The 16380-nt window shown below is 41.6% G+C and overlaps 1 protein-coding gene across 8 annotated transcripts in view; it reads left to right on the top strand.

The window, feature by feature from the left end:
- SLC4A10 (solute carrier family 4 member 10) overlaps positions 1-10389 on the top strand; it is a 286086-nt gene extending 275697 nt beyond the window's left edge. For 5 of the 8 annotated variants that reach the window (XM_049106281.1, XM_025471057.3, XM_049106284.1 and 2 more), the window contains 2 exons: positions 2380-2496; positions 8252-10389. In XM_049106281.1, the coding sequence (XP_048962238.1) occupies positions 2380-2496; positions 8252-8318 (184 nt within the window). In that variant the 3' untranslated portion in view covers positions 8319-10389. Of the gene's footprint in view, positions 1-2379; positions 2497-3311; positions 3351-8251 lie in introns of all 8 variants that reach the window. The other 3 variants (XM_049106283.1, XM_049106282.1, XM_049106286.1) reach the window with 3 other exon arrangements.
- Positions 10390-16380: the final 5991 nt, after the last annotated feature.

The following is a 16380-nucleotide window of genomic DNA, read 5'->3' on the forward strand; positions in this document are numbered from 1 at the left end:
GTTCGTTGAAGCTGCATTAGAATAGAAAAAGTTGAAGTTGGGGAGTAGATTATCCTGTCCTAGTATGAAGTTTTGATGATAACTGTGTGAGTATGGCTAAATAGCTTACCATGAAGGCGGGGTCGGGGGCCAAAAACATGCTTGTAGTCTTTTCTTCTCATATTTTATAATGTTAGCTCTCTTTCATATCCTCTAAAAGTAGCAATTAAAAGACAGGTCAAGATTCAATACCAGGATAAATTAGCCAGGTAGTCACTAAATATTTGAATTCCGAGAGGTTACTCTTAAAATATGGCACTTCCAGAGAGATGATCTATTTCCTGAGTTGAAGGACTTAGTTGTACCAGTCATTTTAGGAAATATTTGTGTAACTCTCCAAAATATGCTAATCTTCTTTATGCACAAAGACATAGCAAAAGAATGCAAACTCTAGCATTATAATAAAGACTTTATTTGGCCTATTTGTCTTTATAATAAAGACAGTGTTTAGCCAAAAATTGTATGTATGCATATGAGACATATATATTATCTCAAAGTGCTTAATGGTAGTTTAAGGCCATGCCAGGAAAAAGGAGAGAATACTTTTATCATAGTGTTGACAAAAAAATTGAAATCTTCTAGATCTTCAGGGTCTGCTGTAAAATCACATTCCCTAGGGTTTAAAAATATAATTATCTACCATGTAAGCATGGGAAGTCATTTTATCTTTTTTTAAGCAATATTTGAAGTTTTAAAATCCTGTTGATTCTTTCGTTGAATCAGTCAGTATATTCCCAAGTGTATTTTGTAGCAGCTTAGTCTCATATGATACCAGTCTGGAAAAGATTTTTTGGTTCGGTGCATTTCCATACAGCATTCCAGTTTGGAGATTCAGAATGCACACTGGCATACTAAAGAACCTAAGTGGCACTGTATTTTTTTTTTTTTTTACTTAATTTTATTTAATCCAGCATTTTCTACTCTTTTGCTCACAAGACTCTTTGTCATATAATATCATGAAAAACATGTATTCACATGACATTGTTTTGGAAGCTGGTTGGTCTCATGCTTTTAGTCAGTAAGAACTGCCGGATTTGAGGAACACATGTCTAGACTGGAAGGGAGGAAGCCTACGAGACCCAAGGTTTTGCTCCGGATCTTTGGTGTTCCTCTTAAAAGTCTAATTTGTTGCCCTCTCTGAACAAAACCACTCATGAGGGTCATGTGAGGTCGGCTTAGGATTTTGCTAGAACATGTTTTTTGTTTTTGTTTTTGTTTTTTTTTTTTTGTTTTTTTGTTTTTTTACAGCAGGCTATCTTTTCCACGTGTAGTAAGAAGAGTGCTGTTTTCTCACTAGAAACTTTCTTTGACTTGGCCTATGATTTATCTCTGCTGCTATTTGGTTGTGTTTCTAGCCCTGGGAATATTTTAGAGAGTTCTGAATGTCACCTATAATTGGTGCCATTTTAAAATGCAAGAAAAGCACCCAGCATTGTACATATCCTGATATTGCAGGCTCCCCTAGTCATTTGGAAAGACTTCTGCCAAACACAGACTGCCTTCATTTATCCAACAAATATTTGTCGAGTGGGTACCAAGCATCAGGCTCTGTTTGAGTCTTGGGGGAGCAGTCTCAAATGGTCAAGAATCCTCGTCCTCATAAAGCTTATATTCGAGTAGGCAGAAAATAAACAAATGAACAAGTAATATAGCACAGTACTTTAGATGGTGAAAAGTGCAATGAAAACAAAAAGCAAAAAAGGATAAGGGTGTTCTGAGGGGATGGAAATAGAAACTTTAAATAGAGTAGTCAGCAAAGGGCTCTCTGAGTAAGTGACATTTAAACAAAGGAGGGAAAGAGTGGTACCATGTAAAGGAGCATTCTGGGCAGAAGAAAGAGCAAGTAAAAGGCCCTGAGGCAGTAGCAAGCCTGGAGTGTTCCAGAACAGTCAGGCGCCCGTTGCATTGTGGCTGGAGAGGATGGAGCAGGGGTGTAATGGCAGGAGATATAGTTGGAGGGTGAGGGCGAGGACAGAGCCTGTGCTCCATCCACCAGGTTTTTTTCTGAGCTAGTGAGAGCCCTTGTAGAGTGTGAGCAGAAGCCTGAAGTTGATCTGCTGTGCTACGAATGTTAGGACAGGAGGCTAAGCAGTGAACACGCAGAACCTTATCTCTGTAATTTGAAATAAATTAGGAAACTGTAGCCAAAATCAGTTTCTATAGAACTAGAATCTTTGATTTTTTATAGATTTTTAAAAGTAACTGTGAGAATGCTCCTAATTTTTAAACTATCAAAAATACTATACAAAGGCACAAGACTGTCCTATATTTAGTATCTATCTCTAGACAACTGCAGTTACTTATTTAATCTTTTAATTTCATTTTGGGTAAACTATCTAGAGATGATCCATCTGTGATCAATATTTCTGATGAAATGTCAAAGACTGCCTTGTGGAGGAACCTTCTGATGACTGCCGATAACTCAAAAGATAAGGAGTCAAGCTTTCCTTCTAAAAGGTTTGAATTCCAAAATAATGTGAATTTGTACTGACCCCCGTCATTAGTGAGAGAATAGTATTGATAACCATTGAATTTAGGTCTATATAGCTCAGAAAGTTCTTTTTAAAAGTAGGTGGAAATTGTGATCAACACATTTGTTGGTTTTTCAACATCTCCCTTTCAAAATAAAAGCTCACTCCAGAACTCTGACAGTGGGGAGAAATAGTGCTATAAATGAGTCCCAATGCATGGCATTTTTGGATATTCATTTGGTCCACTCTTTTGCAGTAAGAGGTCATTATATTTCCTCATCGCCCACTTCCCAGGACCCTCTTAGGTGTCTGACCACATTTTGCACTCCCCCATTATCCTTTCTGAAACGTCATATGCACATGCAGTGGTGACTTTGTATTTAGTATATTTCCAGGCCCCTATTCCAACCCCCTGAAAATCTTCCCTAACTTCCTTATTCTGAAACTTTCAACTCCAGAAAGTTCTATGCATTCTTATTTCTCTGCATGCAAACATTACAAACAACTCCTACAGTTGTAGATGCTAAGTTTTAAATGCATGCTGGGGGAAGAGTGTGTCCTTAAATATAAAGTCATCACAGGATTTCCATTGAATTTTCCAGAATTTATAAATAAGAGTTCAAACTATCCAGTCTTCTTAGATGCTGACTTGAAGAAGAATCTCTATGTTATGCTTATAGCTCTTCTTATTAAAGAGTGATTGAGGGATTTGGGACAGTGTTTAATTATTAAGTTCCTTTATTTTCATGACTTTAAATTAACTTTTTCTACTTAATTTTTATATTACATTTTTGTCATAAGCTCCCCTTCCTAATCACTCTAGAAGCTGATTCCCCAAAGGTAAGACCCTCTCCCTCAAACCTATTCCTTGGTTGTATTCCCTTATGTTAAATGGTGTCTTCTAGAAACCTGGTCAGCTATGTTCTCTGTGTGAGTTTTGGGGAGGCAAAAGTCATGGAGAGTCTTGGGCTTAGATCCAGCATCAGACTGTTTATGGTGTTCCTATAACTACTCAGCTCTTTAAGAAGGTTGAAGCTTGAGTGAACGTTTTTTTCCCCCACATGACTTATATAAATACATCATATGTAAATCAACAAATCTCATAGAACTATGTTAGTAATGACATCAAATGTTTATATTGGGAAAAAGAAAATTTTTCCTTTCAATTAAGAAATTGCAAAGCTGGGAGCTTCCATTTATGCACTACATGCTTCCAAACCTGTAAGCTTTATCTGGCTTCATGAGAAATATTTGGAAACATGGGCTCAGAAAAGATGCTACATGAGGCTTACAGAATATCTCTTGTTGCTGGTTTTTGTCACCCCAAAATGGCATGCTGCTTCGGTGTCATCTCTAACCCCAAAAGACCAACAGTGATGTGCAGTCTTCATCCCAGAAAGCTGGAGATTAGTCATCTCTCTCTCTGTCTTTGTATCTCTCTCCCTCCCTCCCTCCCTCCCTCCCTCTCTCTCTTTCTCTCTCTCTGACAACTACCTCTCACATACTAGAGGTTAATATAAGTTACTCAGTAGGCTCCCTCAAAGACTTTTAATTGATGTTTTCTGTCTGTAACAGGGCTTTAAAATCCTCATGTATTTCTTTGCTTGGCTCAAGCAGAAGTAATATTTTATTCTGAAACATGCTTTATCTTCATTTCCCAAAGATCCCTGCTATAGTCTGATAGAGTCATCCTCACATTAATTCTGTTTGGGTAGGAGCCTTGGAAGAAAATAAGTTATGAGAAGGGTAATTTCTCAAACCCATTGAAGTATGTGCTTGTGGACTCACGTTAAAAATTTGGCATTTCTCTGATTTTTTAAATGGGAACTCCAAGTTTATGAGCTCACAATCAAATGCCAGCCATGGGAATATGTGGAAAATTTGAGACAACTGAACTTACAGATTACTTTTCTTCCTGCACTAAATGGATCCAGAGTATGAACACTTTCTCTCTTTTCCTTTGGTTCAAGCAAAAAATTTTATGTCATGGTATTTTAGGTACTCCTTAAAGTAAATAGTAAAGTCAAGTGATGCTTTTCATCAGGAAAACCTCACTGTTTTAAAACAATGTAAAATGCTTTAAGCAGGTCCAATTTTAATTAGGACCATCCTTTATATTTTGATATAACCGCTTGCTTCTTAACTCTTTGAACATGTTACCACTAACAAAAGATTCCAGCTATTGTGAATGGACGTTTACCCTTAGATGTGATAAAAATCAGTAGATTTCCATGTGAAAATATTTCTTGGTTCATGGTTAATGTCATCTCCATAACAGTGGAAAGTGGCAGAAACAGTGTGGCTTCCAGAAATCCCCAAACCCCCAACCCTAATGACAATGCCCTCCCAAAGCCATTGCCTTCTCACGATGTGTCTGTTGAAGGCATTGAATGGTGATGACCAGGAACTCTAAAAATGTTATGTCTGCTAGAGTATCAGTTGACAAACAAAACAAAAACCTAAAGACCAGGTTACCAGGGTCTGTTATCTCTTGAGACCTAAGCTGGCTTCCTTGCAGTTTGTGACACCACCCCCTACCCCCCCCCTCCGCCAACTTGTTCTCCATCCTATCCCTTGCAGTTGGTCCTGCATGCCTATCAGAGTATCAGAGAAGCCCAGATATTTTTCCTTAGTGGAGTTTAGAATAGCAGTTGTATTTTCTCCATCATTTCTCTCACTTTTTCATTGTTAATAGTATTTTATCCAGGCTGACTGAAAGAAGGATCTAAGAACTAATTGCAAATTTGACCACATCTGTAAGATGTCTAATCTGATCCTTGTTCAACAGTGCAGTCATGTGACAGTCTCCTCTGTGGCTTATTGAATTGGCTTGGCAGAAATAGGTCTCATTAAAAACCATACTGCATCAGAATAGGTGAGCAACTGCTATGTCTTATATAAAACTGACACCCAAGATTGACATTTCTTGGGAAGGTAGCTGGCAACACTGGAAAAAACAAACAAACAAACAAACAAACAAACAAACCCCAAAAAACAGCACTTGGTTTTGCGCTGGTGGCAGAGGCAAGGCTCTGAGATCACCTTCTCTGCTCTCCTCTGGCCACCGACTCCCACCACCTTCTTATATCCTGGGTTCTCCTTTGCTCTGATTTCCTAGGCCTGTGCCCTCTCATGACCGCTTGGTAAATGTTGTTCATAACAACTATTTTGGTGTGATTGAAATATAACAGTTTTCATAGATCGCTTGGCAGCATGAAGGTAGGAAATCACATTCTGCTCTCTTCTGAAATACTATTTCCTTATATTTTATACTGTAACTCTTCAAAGGCAGGGCAATGTCTCATCTGTCTCGTGTCCCCTGGGCTTTGTAGAGGACCTGCTATATGATAGATGTGTAACGTATGCCTATTGCAATAGCATATCATAGATATGATACATATTTAATAAATGTAAGTAATATATTGATTACAATGCAAGTTTCGAATTGATTGGAGTCTTGAAAAATGACCGAAACACGGAATAAAGAGAGTAATAGTAAGAAGATAGGTTCAGTCGATAATATTTTTCATAGAAATCTTGAGCTGGTGATAAAATGCTTCATAGTGGGTTGAAATCTCATCTGATACCCCAACCACCGGTTTTTAAAGAAGGGGGAGACGCCTCCGGTCACTTGCTTGGTTATGGTTTTGTAACCAAACAATCAGTATGACCAAAGCAGGGCACCGGGAAGAACCAGTCCTGTGAATTGGGCCAACCTTCTGAATGTGGCTTTTCCACCGCCCGGTCGCTACCGGTGCCCTTGCCGCGTGCTGGTCGGTAACCAGGTTTCGGGGCGGAGCGCGGCGCCCCGGGAACTGCGCCTGTGCGCACAGGGGCCCGTGAGCCTCGCCCCTGCCGTCGGCGACCCGGCGGGGACCGGCCACTGCGTCTTGCTGGTGACGGAGATCAGCGGCCCCCGAATGCCGCGTTCGAGCCCCGAGAGAATGTAGGGACCCAAGAGTCCCAAAGTAACTGCCAGATGAGGACGCCGAGTCCCCGAGGGGTTCGGTAACTGGGCCCAGGTCCCGCGGGGCGCGGTGACCTCCGCACGGGGGAGGCCCGGGAAGCCCAGGAGCCGTCACCTGGGAAAGTAGGGCAGTGGGCACTTGTCACGTGAAAGGCACTTACAGTAGGAGACAGTGCGTCTTGCCGAGGGAGGGGTTAAGAGCAGAGTCCAGGCCCCGCACGGTCCTGGGCGCGCTGTCCCGGCGCTGGCGGGTGGGGGGGGGGCGCTGCTCACCTGCGGCCCCAGGGGGGGCTCCGGAGGGGGGGACAGCCCAGAAGGCCTGCTGCTCACCTGAAGGGGGCGGGGAGAGGGTAAGAGCCTGGAAGGCCTGTTGCTCACCTGAAGGGGGGCGTGGGTGCCCAGAAGGCCTGTTGCTCACCTGAAGGGGGGGGGTAGCAGCCCAGAAGGCCTGTTGCTTGCCTGACGGGGGGCGGGGGGGTAGCAGCCCAAGAAGGCCTGTTGCTCACCTGAAGGGGGGGGGCGGGGGGGACCATTCCAAAAGCACACTCGGAGAATGTGGCACGTCGCTGACCACGAAGAAAAGGAGGCCGCAGGGGGAAGGAGGTGTGAACCGTCGCTCGACGCCTTTGGGCAGAGTCCCCGCACCACGGCTTCCCCGCAGCAAGGGTTTGGCGCGGTGGGGGGGGGGGGCACCCAGTCCCGGCGCCGGGGCGCAGCCTGCCCAGCTCGGGGCCCCGCGGGTGACAGGGAGGGACCCGGGGGGGGGGCGGAGCTGCCCGCCCCCGAGCTCGGCACTGGAATGTTCCAGGAAACCTGGAGCAGAAAAGCAGGGAAGGTGCTCCCGGGAGAAGGAAGAGAGGTGTAGACCGGCGGCGTCTTGTCGCCTCTCGCCCAGGGCTCAAGCCAGCGGGGCGGGGCTCGGGGCACCGGGAGGACTGCCCGGGGGGGTGGGGGGAGCACCGTCCTGACGAACACCCCGCCGCGCCCCCCAAGACCAGACCCGGCCTCTGAAGGCGGCCCCCAAACACCTGCTGTGGCTCCGCCGGTGTAGACGCGGGGGCGGTGCCCGAGGGTGGGGCAGCCAGTGTAGACGCGGGGGCCGTGCCCGAGGGTAGGGCAGCCAGTGTAGACGCGGGGCCGTGCCTGAGGGTGGGGCAGCCAGTGTAGACGCGGGGCCGTGCCTGAGGGTGGGGCAGCCAGTGTAGACGCGGGGGCCGTGCCCGAGGGTAGGGCAGCCAGTGTAGACGCGGGGCCGTGCCCGAGGGTGGGGCAGCCAGTGTAGACGCGGGGCCGTGCCTGAGGGTGGGGCAGCCGGTGTAGACGCGGGGGCCGTGCCCGAGGGTAGGGCAGCCAGTGTAGACGCGGGGGCCGTGCCCGAGGGTGGGGCAGCCAGTGTAGACGCGGGGCCGTGCCTGAGGGTGGGGCAGCCGGTGTAGACGCGGGGCCGTGCCGGTCGCCCTGGGGGGGGGGGGACGCTGACCGCGCGAGCTTGCCTCCAGCCTGCATGCCTTGGAACGGTCTTACGATGTCTTGTCTGGGTTCGCGCTCCCACTTTTTGGCATCTCCCCCCTTCCTGCGGTTCCTGGCCTCTACCTCTCGGAAGAGGGCAGGGGGTCTGAATTGCCGCCTGTCTACGCTTCGCAGCGTGAAAGAGCAGCGATGCTAAGGGCCGGGGTGCGTCGGGTTGACGGGTTTTGAGTCAGGGCAAGCAGATCTCACAGGAGCCGTGCGGGATGGCAATAATCCATTTCTCCTTTTGTTTCCCCCCCTGTAGCATCGAAAGCCGAAAAGAGAAGAAAGCTGACTCAGGGAAAGGTGTTGACAGGGAGACTTGTCTATGACTTGATCTTCAATTTATTTTTTACATATATATGAGAAGAGTGCCACAATTATTAATAAAACTGCTTTGATCATGTATTGTAAATTCTGTCTCTCATCCCAAATCCACCTTCATACTGTAAGTAGTGCGATCCTTGTTTCATTTCTGTGTTTAAACTTCTGAACAGTGAGACGCCCTTGTGAGCATATACAGTAGCTGATGCAAAAATCTCTGTGCTCCTTGCTGTACGTTAGACATTTGTAAACACTGGATTCTCATCGTTAGTTCGATGAGAGCAATAGCTTTCTTAAAGAGATGTCCTATTTACCTAGTTTGTATTTTCCTACTTTAGTGACCTGAAGCTACCTGGTCATTTCATTCGGAAGAATTTTGAAAGGTAGTCTTAACTGCTTTTTATTTTTTATAGCTTAGCATTAGTGACTTATTTCAAAAAAAAAAAAAAAAAACCAACAAAAAACCCAAATCAAAAAGGTTAGTTTGGAAGCATTTTTTAATAATTGTATTTGTGCATTTCCTTGATTTATTATGATACATTTAATACTTAAGAGTTTATATGTGACTAAAACTTAAAGTCATTTGAAAACATATGTAGAAACCTTTTACATAAGGTTTAAACAATTTGTTTAAAAGAATCAGAAACTAACCAGAGTCAAGTAGTGTTTGCTTAACAATTCAAGTTGTGATTACACCACCAAATACTAGGCTTGTTATGAAATGCTTCAGGAAAACTTTGTAAGTTTTGTGAGATTTTGAATATAAACCTTTATCAGAAATATGCCGTTAAATTTCTCTCCCATTAAAAACAAATGTTTTCCAAATAAACCTATCATATACATACTCATGGAAGGCCACGTGGTGAGTCCTTGTACATGGAATTTCACTCCTGTATAGTTATTCTGCTGCTAAAGGTCACGTACTGCTTAATGCTGCTTCTGAATCATGTTCTAATGTTAGGCTGACAGGTCTCCAACTATATTTTTTTCTTCTGCAAAGCTCTTTTCCACTTTTTAATTGAATGCATGTTGCAGAAAAATAATCTTTTAAATGAATATTTCAGATTCTGTTTGAGAAGGTTCTGTAGATATTTCAGTCCATATGAAAGAATGCATTTTTACTAAGCTTTCACAAGAGGAAGGAAAGTTAAGAGTTTTTGAACATTACTAAAAATACGGTATTTCATTCCATTTTAGATAATGTGAAGTTAATAAAGATGAAATCTTGTAATACTCTTATTTCCTAAGAAGGACCAGTGATCATCAATCTTATAATCTGCAGTGTCCAATTTTACAATAATTCAGAGCTCTGCGGCTTTTCCAAGCTATTAATTACATATTCTGTACATAAGTGTACATGAAAAGTAAAAAAAAAAAAAAAATCCTCTTGTGATCAAGCTTATGAGGGAAATAGAAAACCCCAACAAAGCCTCCATCAGATTAAACATTTTGATATTTCTGAAAATTCCCCTCAGTCTTTTAAGGAGCCACTTCTTTTATGGAATGTAAACCTAAAAAAATATAAGAATAATTCGCAGCTAATACAGCCTGTGTTTATAAATGCCAAGGAAAATTACAAAAACTTTCCATTCCAAGTGTGTTACCTTTGTGTGTTTTATAATACAGATACTACATTGTAAACATTCCCATTGTTTTATGATTTAGACTAGCTGTACATGCCAGTTAGTCCCCAAAGCAGCCTCCTAGTGTTTTAATATATTAAAAACTGTTCTGTTACAAATGATCATGGTGAATTAAAACCTTCACATGATCACTTATTTGAATAAGCAATCATACCCAATGAAATTCTGTATTTCTGAGTATTTTTATAGTCATTTTGTTCTTGTGTGAATTTTAATGCTATCTCTATGTTAATCCTAATATTTTGAAATCATATAAAATATAAGAAAAAAATGTAGTGTTATATATTTCCTCCTAATTTCAGATTCCTGGTCAAAATTACTGAATATCTTGAATGTAATTTATTGCAAAGTTCAAGTAATGTGTAAATGTGACTAGGATATTGTGTTTTTCACAACTAAGAAATGTTATGTGGAAATAAATATTTATCCTAATTAATTTCCTTGCACATTTTAAATTGTGATGCAAAGTGTCTTGTCTTTTTTCTCCTTAGTGTTGCTCAGTAGATCAATGTAGAACATTTTGACTGAACATAGTATTCAAATTTAAACCCCCCCCCCCGTTAAGAAAATTTGGTGACAGAAACACTTCAAGAGTATTCTGACAATTTGGACTTTATGAAAAGAATATTATGAGAGCTATCGTAGGATATGTCTCTTCATTTTTCCAAAAAGCAGTGACTTGAGTGCAAATGGCATTGCTCCCAAGACTAGTCAAATCTTCCAAGTTCGTTAGTAGGATTTCCCATAAGTAGAACCCCTTACCTTAGACTTCTGTTTCCAGCACCACCACCCCCACCACCACACACACACACACCATGGGAAAAGCATTTCCTAAAATCTCTCTCCTCCCTGCTCGTTACAGTGGGTCAGATGGGACCATCATTCTTGTGTAGCCATCTGGCAGTGTGTTTGGAGGTAATTACATTCAGAACTCTAATGTAAGGGTTAGTATTTTTCTTTTGACTTGTGAGTTTACTTTATAATTGCTACCATTTAACAGCCTTTGATATTGGGAAGTTTTTTCCTGAATATAACCTGAATATCTCCTTGGTGTAGTTTAAATCCATAGCTTAATAGAAACTCTTCATCAATAATTCACAAGCAACCCATATTTCAACACTCTACCTAAATCTTTTAGGATTTGTCTTGAATCTTAAAAGTATGCTCATTATTATGATTTTTTTTTTTCTGTCTGCACTGATCCACTCTGTTCCTGTTTAACTGTTCACTCCTGGTCACTTGACTATTTTACCATGGTTTCAAAATTGCTACCCAAACGTTATAATAAGTATCTTGTATATTCATTCATTCAAATAAAATGAGATGGGATGCCTGGGTGGCTCAGCGGCTGAGCATCTGCCTTCACCTCAGGGTGTGATCCTGGGGTCCCGGGATTGAGTCCCACATCAGGCTCCCTCCCTCCCCCGCAGGGAGCCTGCTTCTCTCTCTACCTGTGCCTCTCATGCATAAATAAATTTAGAAAAAAAAATGAAATGAGAGTCATCTGGATATGGTGGTTCTCTAAATATATATTTGAAAAGGCTGTTCGCAATCAGTACCTTTGAAGAAGCCCAATATTAAAGGGTTACTAGTAACACTTTATTTTCCAGATCTCTTTGGGTTTTTCCTCAGAAACCTGCAGTTCACTGATACAACTGTCACTCCGTGTCAGTTTCTTTCTTTCTTTTTTTTAAGATTTTTATTTATTCATTCATGAGAGACACAGGCAGAGGGAGAAGCAGGCCCCATGCAGGGAGCCCTATGTGGGACTCGATCCCAGGACTCCAGGATCAGGCCCTGGGCTGAAGGCGGCGCTAAACCGCTGAGCCACCCAGGGCTGCCCATCTGTGTCAGTTTCTATTGGTGTATTGGCCACCACTTTTCGAGCTGGAACTTTGAAAATAGAACTGTGGTCCTTGCTTTTAAGGGCTCAGTAGACACATAGCTATAAGACAATGTGATATGTACTGAGTTGGCTGTATAAGGAAAGCAATGAATAACTCAAAGATGGATCTTTGACTAGGGTAGAGTTTGAGGAAAATGTTATATAAGAGGTAGCATATGAATTAGGATGGAAATGGGAAGGAAACCTACTCCAAGAGCTGCAGAGATTCTCAAACACATGCCAGTATTGAAATAAAAATGAAATAAAAAAGTAAAGATGTATGGTGTAACTGAATCCTGACATATTTGATGTATGGCATATTTGGAACCAAGCAAACAGCCCAGGGTGGTGGAGTGTTAGGAGGGTAGTGAAGACCTGTAAGAAAAGGTAGAACTACAAGTAGACCACATTATAAATGATGTTAAATTCTATAGTAGGATATTCGAACTTTATCCATTAAAAGTTTTGAGCAATGGAAAGGCATGAATTTTTGGCAAGATTAGTCTAGCAGCACAGTGGAGAATATAGTGGGGAAAAAAACGTGGGATTATTTCCTTAGGGATCCTGCACCCAGGACGACTCTGAGGCTCAAACCAAACTCTCTGTGAGTGATCTATAAACTTTTATTATGATTGAAACCAAATAGGCTTAAACCTTAGGTACTTAAGTAACTCCAGACACAACAGCTTTATTATAAATTATTTCATATAGAATAAGATCTATATCTGGAGATAAATATCATATATATATAGGTATATACGTATATATATGATGTTTTGGGTTGTATTTGAAAAAAAAAAAGTTCCAAAAACATGGTTATCAACAGTAATCTTGAGACTATTAAAGAAATCTAAGTGTAGTACAAAATTCAGCCAATGGCAGCTCATATGGATCCAAAAACCACCTTCCTTCATCCACCTTTTCACTCCACTCGTCCCATCGTTCTTATCATAGACTTAGCTTTATGTCTAGGTACTCTCGCCTTTTGATGTGTGTAGTTAAAGATTTCTGCCATGTGACTTACTTCTTTCATTTGTTTATAAGCTTCTTAAAGCTAAGAATAGAGTTTTATCCCTTCTTTATAACTCTCTAGAGTCTAGGTCTGGGACTGGCTCTTTATCCAGCTGGGAAAGGCTGTGGACAGAACCCTAAGTAAAATATACAAGATGCTGCTTCTCAGGTTATTAAGAAGGATTAAAGATAAACGCAGTATGGAAACAAAAGCAAATGCTTATTGAGCACCTTCATGGGCTCAGCCCCTGTAGGTAGACACGGGCACCTAAGGTGGGGACCTGTGTAAGCTATAGAGTCATCAGTGGAGTCATCAAACCAGGATAAAAAGCTAAATAGCTGTGAATGGGGGAGGTGGAGGGAGGGAGGAAGGTGCAGGGCATGGATATAATGCCGGCAGACTAGATACACAAATCTTCATAGCGATGACACAATTCGGTGAAGTAGGTGTTTTTGTACTTTTTTCAAATTAAGAAACTGGGGCTCAAAGAGGCTCAGCAATGTTCTTTAAAATGTTTCTCACCATGAGTGGCGATGCTGAGTTTCTTTTTTTTTTTTTTTTTATTTATTTATTTTTTTTAATTTATTTTTTATTGGTGTTCAATTTACTAACATACAGAATAACACCCAGTGCCCGTCACCCATTCACTCCCACCCCCTGCCCTCCTCCCCTTCTACCACCCCTAGTTCGTTTCCCAGAGTTAGCAGTCTTTACGTTCTGTCTCCCTTTCGGATATTTCCCACACATTTCTTCTCCCTTCCCTTATATTCCCTTTCACTATTATTTATATTCCCCAAATGAATGAGAACATATAATGTTTGTCCTTCTCCGACTGACTTCTAACCCACGTGCACCTTATCTAGGCTGCAGCGCACTGAGTCTCCAACAGGAGGCGAGGTGTGACCTGCTTCCCCCCTGGCAGGGTACTCATTCTGGGTCACGCAACCAGAATCAGGTTAAGATGAGTAATATTTCTTCCGAGCATGTTACTTTGTGACTCATGTTTCTGTGATCAACATTGGACATCAGACATAGCCAGTGAAATATTTTGCTTACGAGTCACAAGTATCATGACCTTGGATGGAAGAAGCTTCATGAAATCATCAGGGTTTTGGTTATTTGGTGGGTCACTCTTCTCATCAAATATGTGTTGTAAATAATCTGACAAACTTGGGGCGAATTGTTCAGATGAAAGATTGTGAAGAATAAAAACATTAATTGAGTTGGTGGAAATTTAAAGTCTGTAACACCAGAAAAGATATCCCTCTCGCTTTAGCAGTAAGGAAATGACCTTTTTATTAATTCAAATTCTCAAGTTTGTTAATATTGTCACAGAGGGCAACATGCAGAAAGAGAAGTTTCTACTGAGCATGACATTGGTCTTATTAATAATACCATGCTCTGGGCTTTTCTGATGGGCAGTGATGTTATGCTTTGTTATTCACATTCATCTTTCATTCTCAATCACCTAGATCCCTTAGACATCCTGGAGACACACTCCAGATCATTCAGGATGTATGTAAAAAGGTTCTTGGACACTGCTGAAAGAACTGTCACAAAGTTGGCAGACCAAAATTCTCTTACATTATGAAAAAAGCCATCCTTGTGTTTTGGTATGTTTTTCAGTTAGAACTTACTGAATCTTAAATATTGTACAAATCTAGTAGTTTTATAAATTGGAATTCTCACGTCAGCTTAGAACAAAAGCAGCAAATGCTACAAATAGTACAACCGGTAGCTTCAGTGACCACCTGTGAATAAGAAAGAAAATACCCAGCACCTGGGTGGCTCAGTTGGTTAAGCCTCTGCCTTCAGCTCAGGTCATGATCTCAGGGTCCTAGGATCAAGTCCTACGTTTGCCTCCCTGCTCGGGGTGGGGTTGGGGGGGCTGCTTCTCCCTCTCCCTGCCATTCCCCTTGCTTGTGCTGTCAAACAGATGAATGTAATCTTAAAGGAAAAAAAAAAAAGCAAAATACCCAGAATGACACATAGCCTAGTGTGATAATTAATCTTTATGTTGGTGGCTTTGAGTCATTAAGGATGCACTGAATTATGTTCTGTGCCTTCTAGTTAAGAAAACATGGAGGTATATAATCATTTTTAGCAAGACTCCCAATAAAAAAAGGTCTAAAAATAAATTTTCAAGTGATTTTCTAAAAATCTTGAGCAAAACTTCAACTTTGTATCCATAGAAGAAATGTGAACCCTGCTCCTTCCCTTGGTGTGTGTGCCCCCTGGGTGCTGGCGCGCTCCATCAGGTGGTGTCTGCTGAGAGTCCGTGTGCCTGCTGAGGCTGCAACTCTCAATGGCAGGCCAGTCTGCACCTCTTAGTGCTATGATTAGTTCCTGCGTGTTTCCAGCTTAGACTCAGATTAAGTTTATCTCTAAGTTGTCAACTTCTTTACCTTTTCCAATCAGCCAATTTAAAAACCTTACTGGAGAGAAAAACTTGTCCTGTGAGGGTTGAATGAAATCTAACTTCAATCACATTATTACCATTTGTAACCCTCATTATGTGAAAAATATGTGCTAGGACTTTTTTTCTACCTCTGGTTTCCAGAGAAAATAACATGTTCAGAAACTAAAGGAACAATGAATGGTATAGTTTTATCAAAACTATTGTACAATAGTTATACAATATCAGATATTATATACGATGGTCTTAATATCTGTGCAGTATCTGATATTGTACAATATCTCCTATCGTAGAGTGGGCTTATTGATATCTGTAAAATATCTGGTATTGTGTAGTATCTGATATTGCCAAATGGTCTTAATATCTGTATGGCATCTTATATTGTACAATGTCTAGTTTCTTTTTTTTAAGATTTTATTTATTCAAGACACAGAGAGAGAGAGACAGAGAGACAGAGAGAGAGGCAGAGACACAGGCAGAGGGAGAAGCAGGCTCCTTGCAGGGACCCTGACATGGGACTTGATCCCGGATCCCCAGGATCACACCCTGGGCTGAAGGTGGAGCCAAACCGCTGGGCCATCGGGGCTGCCTCAATGTCTGGTTTCAATTACAATAAAAGAAGAATTTCTATTAAATTTGCTCTTACGACTATTAATTCAGTCCAGAACGTGTCCACATGATCTATGACTACTGTTTCTGGATATAGAACTCTGCAAAGATTGGTCCAGTTACTCAAGATGATTGAACTCTATTAAGAAATAGAATTATGACAAGAGCCCTCCAGGTTTGAAGGTCGATGTATGGCTCTAATGGATGAGTCGGATTTGGGCCGTCGGGTGAAGCTACTCAATGGCACGTTCCCAAAGTACAACTGAAGCTGAATTTCACAACCCTCTGTCCATTCCCATGTGTGACTCACTAGTCTTATGTTGAATTGATAGATTTTTTTCCATTTCTTCTATTTTTAGATTTTTGTGCTGGAGCTTATCACTCTTAGATAACTTTTTCCAGCAAATGGTCTGAAGCTAAGTTTGAGTTCATAAAACCAATTAAAAAAAATGAGGCCATTTTGCAAACTGAACAAAAAAAAAATCATGTTTCCTCAGTTATCTGC

The sequence above is a fragment of the Canis lupus genome, chromosome 36, assembly GCF_003254725.2.
Source record: "Canis lupus dingo isolate Sandy chromosome 36, ASM325472v2, whole genome shotgun sequence".
Lineage (NCBI taxonomy): Eukaryota > Metazoa > Chordata > Mammalia > Carnivora > Canidae > Canis > Canis lupus.